The following is a 9,772-nucleotide window of genomic DNA, read 5'->3' as shown; positions in this document are numbered from 1 at the left end:
CCCCAAATCTAGCTACACTGTTTTTTCCCCCACTTCACATTCCACAACATTCTAAAACAGTTTTTTTTTTAATAAAAAAACTCCTTGATTAATGGATTTTTAATATCCCCTGCACTGTTGATAATTCAGTAGCATCCACTCAAAATGGAAAACCATTGTGAATATCCATAAAATGATTGATGTCATCGCCTGATGAGTAAAATAATATTGCGCATTCTGAGCTGTTTGTGAATCGTGCAAATTACTAAATATGTTTTAGCTTTCATACATGGCATCCGGATGTAGATCTATGTCAAAGCCACTGTTATTAATAGAAACCGATACTCAAAAACAAATAAGAGGATTATATACTTTTCTGTCACAAGCTAGAAGCATAAGTGAAATTATATAATTAACACAGAATTAAAGGAAACCAAACTATGAACATACGCTTTAGATGTGGAAGCAAAATATATTTTAAGTTTAGTGTCAGAATCATATTTGGTTAGGTATAACTGCATTGTTGAATCATACGTTCAAAAAGTGTTTCTCGTTGGATTTCACCTTGTTAAAATCCCATTTTGTATATTTTACATACATACTGTATATATTTCATTGAAGTCATTATCAACCACCCTTAAGGTAAGCTACTCTGATTTCTAGATTTAGTTAACAGTTATAATACATTCTAATTCTGTCTGTTGGTTGAATTAAGGACTTGCATGCTGTCATTGCGGAATTTTGTTCTATGAAATTAAGATGTCTGCTTCCTATTGGAGGTTTGTCAGTTGAAAAAAAAAAACTAAACAGAAAACTACAACAAAAAAAAGGAGTAAACACAATTAGGCCAGTGTTCTATGATGTGGATTCTAAAACATTTAGGATTTCGTTTTGGATTACATTGTGGGAATACAGGAGATGTCAAATTATCACACAATGTGCATTTGGTGCAGTGGATGGAATAAAAACGAGCTCTACTGATGTACCCAATCAAACCATGTCTGTCACGTCTGTGTCTTTGCGTTTTCTTTCCGTTTTTTTCCCCCCACTGACAAAAAAAATCAATCCCTTGATGAAATCCATCAGCGTCACACGGCCCTATTCGAATGGATCCCTCCAACAGGAGAGAGCCCAGGTGCGCTGACAAACACTGATAAAGGCAGAGAGCAGGATGGCATGTGGAGACCTGAGTTAGCCCAGCGGGGGGGTGCTGGGTCTGGGGTCCCGCGAGAGGGTGCCAGAGCAGGTGGTTGTTGTCTTGAAGCCCGGGCGTCTGTTTATTATTTCCCAGTCTCGCAGCGGGTGTCACCTCTGCATAGGGTTTATTGACGAGCGAGCAGAACGCCTCTCCCTTCTCTCGCCTCTCGAGATCCGGGCGGAGATACGTTTCTGCCATGGTGCGCTATTGTCCTGACAATGGCACTTCATCAATTACGTTGTAAAATGCTCCTATGTGCCAGAAAAGTATTCCACAACGGCTGTCCGTTAGTGTTTTATTCCTCGAGTCTCTGTGTCATCTCTTCTTCCACTGGGCTTTCAGTTTATTCCGCATCCTATAAAACTCTGTTCTGAACTGGGGGTTCACGGCAGCGTAAATGATGGGGTCGGTGAGCGATGTCATGCAGGCAATCGAGATGAAAAGGATTTCCACGTCTTGGATGATTTCCATCTGAAGAACCGGGGAATAACAATGCAGAATTAGTGGAATACATTATTATGACATTCTGACTAATTAACTCATTTGTTCTCTAGGACATTTGTTCCAGCTGACATGATTTCCTCTGCTATTTCCGAGCCCTATTTAATTGAGCTACAACTATTCCCAAAGACAGAGGATGAGCCAACCGTACCATGAACACCCTGGCCTTCACACTGTCCGCACACACTCACCTGGGAGTCGCTGCGCTGGAACACCAGCACGTTCACCAGGATGGTGGTGATCAGGGGCAGCCAGAACAGGAGGAAGGTGAGGATGATGTACCCCGAGCGCTTGGCCAGCTTGCTCTCCTTCTTCTTGTTGCCAGTGGCCTTGGACGGCATCATGCAGACCGCGCCGGTCATTGCCTCATCCGCCGCCGCCGCCGCCGTGGTCGTCGCGGGGGCGGGGCGTCTGACTACAGAAACCATGCACAGGTCCTGGTTGTCGACAGTGTCGCCTGCGGGGAGACCCACCACCATGGGCACTACGTCGTCATTGACCGCCGGGAGACCCACGACCTGGTCATTGACCGCCGGGAGACCCACCACCGTGGGCCCCACCTCGTAGTTGACCTTCCCCTGCTCCAGGTCTATCAGCAGGGGCAGCACCGCGGGTTCCTCTGGTCCCCCGGGCTCCTTACCGGGCAGCGTCGGCTCCTTGGGAGCAACAGGCACCATTGCTGGAGATTTGGAGTCTTGCGTTTGTATTTTGTCTTGCCCCTTTTCGCCTGGCCCTTTGTCAGCTCCTGGGTGGCCCTCCGTCTCCCTGTTGGACCGCTGCTCCTTGACTTGAATGACAGGGTTTGCAACGAGGGGGGTCTTTCTCTCCGTCTCGGAGGACCCCGCTTCCGCGACTCGGCCTTTGGTCGGGGTTTTGCAGCCACCGCTGTCGCCCTTGGCGTCCTTAGAGGTCGGCGTGGGCTGTTTTAGGGGCTTTTCATCAGGTGGTTTGTCCGGTCCCTTTGTAGGCACATCTACTTTCTCATTGTGACTGGGAACCGGTGACACACTCAGAGTCTCTGTGGGCTTCTGGGGAGCACCTGTAGGCTCCATAATAGATACCTTTGATTTACTATGCCCGACCTTTTCCACCCGAGGAACGCTCTCCACAGTCATTTGCTTCCCGTCCGTCTGACTCGCTGGCATTTCCTCCACTTTTTTCTCCTCTTTTTTCTCCATGTCACCTTTCTTCTCCTCCTCTTTTTTCTCCTGTTTCGGAGCGGGGTTCACCCCCTTGTCGTAGATCTTGCGACTGTGCGCCGTCACGATGGCGAAGATGCTGGAGTAGAAGCCGATGATCAGAGCGAAGCAGGCGGTCCACAGGGGGATCAGTATGTACAGGCCGAAGGTGTCCTTGTACACGGACTTGAACCTCGACCCGTGGCATTTGACATACACCGGCGAGTCCCTCACAAAGGTCACGCACACGGCCGCCACCACGATGGCAAAGGTCCACGTCAGGGGGATAAAGAAGACGATCCGTCTCTTGCGCTCGGTGATCTTGAAGGGGTGCGCGATGGCTTGGTACCGCTCGGCGCTGATGCAGGCCAGGGTCACCAGCTGGATGCAGCAGCTGAAGGAGAAGGAGGCCATCTGCAGGTCGCAGATGACGGCGTCCGCCCGGCCCCGCAGGTGGACGGTCAGCACGATGACCAGGATGACGGGGCAGTCCACGGCGCAGCGCAGGAAGTCGATCACGGCCAGGTTGACCAGCAGCGCGTTGTTCCACGTCCGCAGGGACTTCTGGTGGTACACCGCCCATGTCACGAAGACGTTGGCCCCGATGCCCACCATGGAGGTGCCCAAGAGGATCACGCAGTTGGCCACGAGGAAGGTGATGTCGACGTACCTCTGCCAAACTGAACTGCTGCTGGTGCTGCTGCTGTTCCCCGGTCCCCTGGCAAAGTCGCTGCTCATCTCCATGGGGAGAGGCATCGGAGCCCGCGCCTCTTTATTTCTTTATTCCTAATCGTTCTAAATTGAGTTCATCTGAGATTGGATCGCGACGTGTGGCTCAGGTCTCCATCTCTTGAAGGCGAGTGATCGTCGGAGCGATGGGTAAAGAATGTTGAAATTATAAAAAGGGCTGCTGCCGTGCGACATGAGTGACGCCTTAGAGTCCTCCTTTTTCATTAACACCCCCCGTCTCATGTCCCCTGGGGGCCCCTCACTGTTCCACTGCTCCTAGCGTTCATTAGCACTTAGCCGGGGTAATCACAGCAGAGGCGACCACACACACAAAACAAAGCAGAAGACGGGCGGATAATTGAAAAGTTCTGTCACTACCGTGGGCCGTGGTGTTCTCTGCAGCGCTGCTCTCTGTTTATATCCCCTGTTTGTGGAGATTTCACGATCCCCAGAAGCAATGCAGTCCAACCCTGTTCACCTGAACACGGGATATGGGTTTACAGTCTTTAAGATGTATCTGGAATAGGAAAAGGCGTGTGTGAGAGTGTGAGTGTGTGTGTATGTGTATATATGTGTGTGTGTGTGTGTGTGCACGTTCATGTGTGCGTGTGTGCTTGCGTGCGTGCGTGCGTGTGTGCATTTGTGTGTGTGTGTTTGTTTGTGTGTGCATGTGTGCGTGTTTATTGAGGCAACAGCTGCTCAGCGAATGCCTTGTGTTCCTCCTGCAGAACTGCTCATAAAGGTTCAAATCTGTTGTATTAGCTGCACCACATGGATTACACCCCGCCACTGTATAATCCTATTTGTTTGAGATGAAGTGTGAAATGCTCTTTGCCTGAATTTTGCAGGCTTATGCACCATACTAAATCTGGGATTAGATCACGCTCGTGCATCCTCTAGTCATGCCTGACCAGGTTTTTCATGATGAGATCAAACAGACCCTTTTTGTATTCACACACCATTTCAGATTGTATCGCACCTTGCAGACATCTCAAATGAGAATATTAAAGTCATGGACAGATCAATATAAGCGCAACAATATAAAGGTCATTCATTCATTTTTATTTATCGACAAATGCTTAGCTATGAGCATTCATATACTGGGGGCAGTCACATGTGTCTACCCTCCTCTGATAAAGACAGATTTGCGTAGGTTTACAAAATGAGTTGTTTAAGCTATTTACTCACTGTGTGTTGATATCGTATTAATAAATAAAAATAACATTATAAGTGCCCATCCAAACTCGATAATGGTGGTGGCTTTGATCCATAGCAAGTCTGCTTGCAGGCATCCTTCAGCCTACCACCTACCTACCCCAACATATTTTCTGAATAACCTTGAATGTCTGATTCCTGGCAGACTGCCCTCTCAGCATATTGGTTGTTTTTTAGGTATTTTAAAAACTGCAGCACCATTCTTTCTATGTAGCGTCTCCACTTGTGATGAATGCTTTGATTATTACCAGCCTCACTTAAGTTGCTTTGGATAGATTTATATTGTAAATGTAAATGCACATATATATTTTTTTGTTTTTACCACAAACAATTAAGCTTATAATTGTCCTAATTGTAACACGCTGCTATGTCATGGGCAGCCCCCTCCGTTTGAGAGGGAAAGCCACTGCATCAGCTCAACGTAAGCTGTAGGGATCGGTTCCATAGTAGATGCAAAAGACAAAGTGGTTCAATTAAATGTGATCAGTGAGGCTGAAAACGTGTTCCTAAAGTAAAACGACACATATTTGATACATTTATCTTCATCTTTATTCAATCATTTATACAACGTATGCATGAATTAGATCTACAGTTCAGACAGAATGCGTTTCAGTCGTCTTCTACCACAGTAGTGCTCCCTGTGGGAGCGCGTGTGTGTCCGGTTTGACGGCAGCCTCACCTGGCCCGGTACTGGACTCCGCCTCCGGGGCGGAGTCCAGGACCCGGGCCAGGTGAGGCTGCCTTCAAACCGGACGTCGTCCACACACACACACAGCGTGCCCAGGTTAAACCAGCCAGCGCCAGAGAGATCACCACACACACTCAGAGAGATCTCCTGATGGCAACATGGGGCCCCAGTGCCATGCGTCATCATCGACAATAAACCGGAGTTCAACAGCACCGCCCTGCGACCTGGTGTGTGTAGAGGAGCATGGTAACAGTCCCCTATGGCGGCCGCCCGGGGGGGCGTGGAGAAACAGACATGGCGCGCACTCACCGCTTCATTTGATCGGCGTTCCGCACAGGCAGACAAAGCTTTTGATGTATCACACATAATCACATACACACACAATGCTACACACACATACACATACATGCATAATGGAAAATGAACCCCCGGAAAATCATCAATCACAGAAAAATCACAAACTGATTTTTAACTTCAATATCAAATACGCCTCAAGCTGCAAACGCTACCAAGCTGCAAACGCCTGGAGGTGTGTGTGTGTGTGTGTGTGTGTGTGTGTGTGTGTGTGTGTGTGTGTGTGTGTGTGTGTGTGTGTGTGTGTGTGTGTGTACGTGTGTGTGTGTGTGTGTGTGTGTGCGTGTGTGTGTGTGTGTGTGTGTGTGCCTGTGTACGTGGGTGTGTGCCTGTGTACGTGTGTGTGTGTGTGTGTGTGCGTGTGTGTGTGTGTGTGCCTGTGTGTGCGTGCGTGCGTGTGTGTGTGTGCGTGTGTGTGCCTGTGCGTGCGCGTGTGTGTGTGTGTGTGTGTGTGTGCATCAGTGCAGCACACACCCCTCTGCGGTGGGGGGGGGAGCGGTTCGCTGGAGGGCCCAGGAGTCACAGAGGCAGCACGCGGTTGAGCGTGCCCTTGCCGGCGCCTCTGTTGGGATGCTCCGCTGCGTTCCTGCGGTTCACGGCCGTCATGGCCAGGCCGGAGGAGACGGGCCCGCGGGGGATGTAGCGGCCGCACGACAACACCTCCAGGGCAGCGTCGCGGAACTGAGACGCACACGCAGAGAGACGCACGTAAAGAAGGGAACAGCGAGAACAAAAACATGGACCCACAAGGCTCCGGCAGAGCCACACAGTCCCCGCGTTCATTCTGCTCAAACTAGGGTTCGAGCATTTTGTTTATTTTCTTATCTTTACTGAGCGACATACCTGCTTGTTGGACAGGAAGTAGATGAGGGGGTTGTAGATGGGGCTGGTCTTGGCGAAGTACATGGGCATGGTGGCGACCAGCGGGGGGATGCGTACGCCCGGCGCCACCACCACCACCACCGACAGCACGGTGTAGGGCAGCCAGCACACGAAGAAGGCCGAGATCATGAAGAACACCGTGCGGATGGCTCGCTCGTTCTCCTCCGCGCTCGGACGCCCGCCCTGGAGCTCGACGCTGCGGTTCAGCTGGGGGGGGGGGGGGGGGGGACACACGGTGGGGGTGGGGGGGTGGGTGGGGGGGGGGACACGGGAGGCAGGACACTGAGTGAGCGGACGGATGCCTCCTCTACGCGCTCAGCCATATATCACGGGGGACAGCGCCTCTGTTCGGGGTTGGCTTTAATCCAGAGTGATTTACAAGCGAGGCTCAGAGAGTAATCCGAACGGTCAATCAGCATCGGAGCACCTCCATGAAAAATCTATTTTTATCGTTACAAATACAAAAAAAAAACGGAAAAGCGCAGAGTTAGCTCAGGGAATCAGAGGGACGAGGTTAGTGATATTTCTGTAGATTTACTGTGAACCCATGTCATTATTTTTCAAAGATGTATTTTTGCATTTTTTTATGCTTTATGGTGGAACACGGGCAGGAATCTAACCTGCGTCGCTGCGGTCAGGACTTTAAGCCTTCATGGTACCCGCTCTACACGGTGAGCCACGGGGCGTCCACGACCCTCATTCTACCGTGCTGGTAGACCGATTGTGGTGGATGCAGCTGCAGCGTGTGTGTGTGTGTGTGTGTGTGTGTGTGTGTGTGTGTGTGTGTGTGTGTGTGTGTGTGTGTGTGTGTGTGTGTGTGTGTGTGTGTGTGTGTGTGTGTGCGCGTGCGTGCGTGCGTGTGTGTGTGTTCAAGCAGCCAGGGGGGACCGATACCTTTCTCATGGAGCCGAGCACTTTGGTGTAGCAGTAGATGATGACGGTCACCGGCCCGATGAAGCACAGCAGCGTGTACAGGATGAGGTAGCTGTAGTTGCTCCAGGACCGCTCCTCCCAGCCCAGGGAGCAGGAGGTCTGCACTCCCTCGGGGCCGTACGAGCTCCAGCCCAGCAGCGGAGCCACGGCCCAGAACAGGCAGAAGCCCCAGACGAAGAGCAGGCCCAGTCTGCTCCGCCGCATGGTGAGCTTGAAGCCCGCCTGGGGCCGGCACACCACGTTGTAGCGCTCGTAGGCCAGCAGTGCCAGGGTGCAGAGGGACACCAGACCTGCGAGGAAGCGGAGAACACGGCGACTTAGGGAATACGAAAATATCTCTACATTTCATCGCTTTATGGATCGTTTAGTTTGAGTTGCCGGGTGTTTTTTAACACTTGGGCTGGACAGCCTGGGGTAAAAGTGTGTTTTCTTTCGGAGATGGAGTCAAGAGAGGCACTTAAAGGATTTTGACCTTCTAACTTTTTGGTAGAATCCATAATGTGTTCTGAAATGGAATTCTCCCAATCAGAGGCTATTCCAAATTATGCGGTGGAATGAAATGCCAGAAAAGTTAGATAAAGTATAAATAATAAGCCACTTACATGATGACATCTTGTTAAAATCTTATATCCCTGGCATAATAAATAACTATACATTTATTATCTAATAGTTTTAGTGCCAAGAACATAAATTTATGTCTAAATGTTATAAAGTCGGTTATTGCATCTTAATGGTATTTTAAACTCACGTCTTAGTGGCCAAGTTGTAATAAATCATCATCCCCCCGCTAATTGGGGGTACTATAATGACTATGAAGTTAAGAGGTAAGTAAAAGTTGCCCATTATTTTTCACCAGCTTGTTTGTAGCGAGACACGTCTGGACCATGGCTTTGGCAAGTCAATTAAACAATGAACCACCGAGTTATCCTTTGACCACTAGGGGGCTAACATCGGCATAGACGCAGAACCCCACTAAAACGCCTCGTGCACAATTAGAAAGGCGTTTCATTGCGTTTAATGACTCTTATGACCGTTTTTATTAAATATCCATGCTAGTGCACCAAATAATAAATTTTTAATACAATTACTACTTTACTCTTCCACATAGCATATTTTTGTTCCTATAATCAAAACCATTATCTGACATTTTTACCAACACAGAAAGCAGAAATTTGCACTTACCAAAATAATTGACTGCAAATCCTTGAAAAATACAGACTCCGTCCCCAAGAAAGAAATACCCACGATAATTGGTCATGGTGACGATTAGCGAACCACAAAGAGCAATCATGAGGTCTGACACGGAAAGACCTAAGACAATAGCGTTCATAGGGCTGAGCAAAGTAGGGGTCTTCGCCATCACGGCAATCACAAGAGAATTATTAAAAACGGATACAATTGTGTTAATGAACATGAGGAAAGAAATTATACTATAGCCCACACGTGGGAAAATGGTCGGCGACGCGGTCATTTCTGTCATAGGAAGCTCCGAATTGGCGCCCAAAGTTGTGTGGCTGCTGTCCATGGTTCCGAAAACGACCGGCGGTGCAAGAGAGATGACCCAACAGCGCATCTCTCTGCCATCCTGGTCGTACCATGGGTGTCGTCAGTGATCTTATCACTGGGGATCCCAAAGGTTTAACTGGGATTTAAGGAAAACCAGGCCCCAATCAAACAATCTTCTCTTGCCACTTGTCTAATTGAAACAGCGGGCTCAAAAACCAATGTAGAAAATTGAAATGATGGAGGCTTAATCGAATAAAAAAATAAATAAACAGGCACTTAATGGCAATTGCAAGGCTGTAGGTTTGTCCTTTTAGCCAACGATATGATCGGTTGATTTTTAACTATTAATTCCTTCTTAATTAAGGGAGTTCTTTTTTAAGGAGTTGTTCCTTCCCTTTGGGGGGCTATAGGACGAGGGGTTGTCATAAATATGCGGACATTAAAACATGACTTAAAAACGTGACTAATTGTGATTAAGGGCTACACAAATCAAATTGACTTGACTTGGATTCTAACATGATTTTCTTGCACTTGTTATCAAAGAAGACCCACTTCATTTCAAGAAATTGGAATGAATGCTGCAATGCAGATACAATACCTTTCTAAATA

The 9,772-nt window shown here is 48.6% G+C and overlaps 2 protein-coding genes across 2 annotated transcripts; both read right to left on the bottom strand.

The window, feature by feature from the left end:
* Window positions 1–1,343: 1,343 nt before the first annotated feature.
* Window positions 1,344–3,699, bottom strand: LOC115550747 (uncharacterized). The gene is made up of 2 exons (XM_030366033.1): window positions 1,870–3,699; window positions 1,344–1,648 (listed from the first exon to the last, which is right to left on the bottom strand). The coding sequence occupies exons 1-2, from the start codon at window positions 3,610–3,612 to the stop codon at window positions 1,493–1,495; spliced, it is 1,899 nt and encodes a 632-aa protein (XP_030221893.1). The 5' UTR covers window positions 3,613–3,699; the 3' UTR covers window positions 1,344–1,492.
* Window positions 3,700–6,271: 2,572 nt separating this feature from the next.
* Window positions 6,272–9,231, bottom strand: parietopsin. Its single transcript, XM_030366384.1, has 4 exons — window positions 8,840–9,231; window positions 7,619–7,947; window positions 6,686–6,931; window positions 6,272–6,523 (listed from the first exon to the last, which is right to left on the bottom strand). The coding sequence occupies exons 1-4, from the start codon at window positions 9,228–9,230 to the stop codon at window positions 6,362–6,364; spliced, it is 1,128 nt and encodes a 375-aa protein (XP_030222244.1). The 5' UTR covers window position 9,231; the 3' UTR covers window positions 6,272–6,361.
* Window positions 9,232–9,772: the final 541 nt, after the last annotated feature.

This window comes from Gadus morhua, chromosome 9, assembly GCF_902167405.1.
Source record: "Gadus morhua chromosome 9, gadMor3.0, whole genome shotgun sequence".
Classification (NCBI taxonomy): Eukaryota; Metazoa; Chordata; class Actinopteri; order Gadiformes; family Gadidae; genus Gadus; species Gadus morhua.
This window is presented reverse-complemented; position numbering and strand designations above follow the sequence as displayed.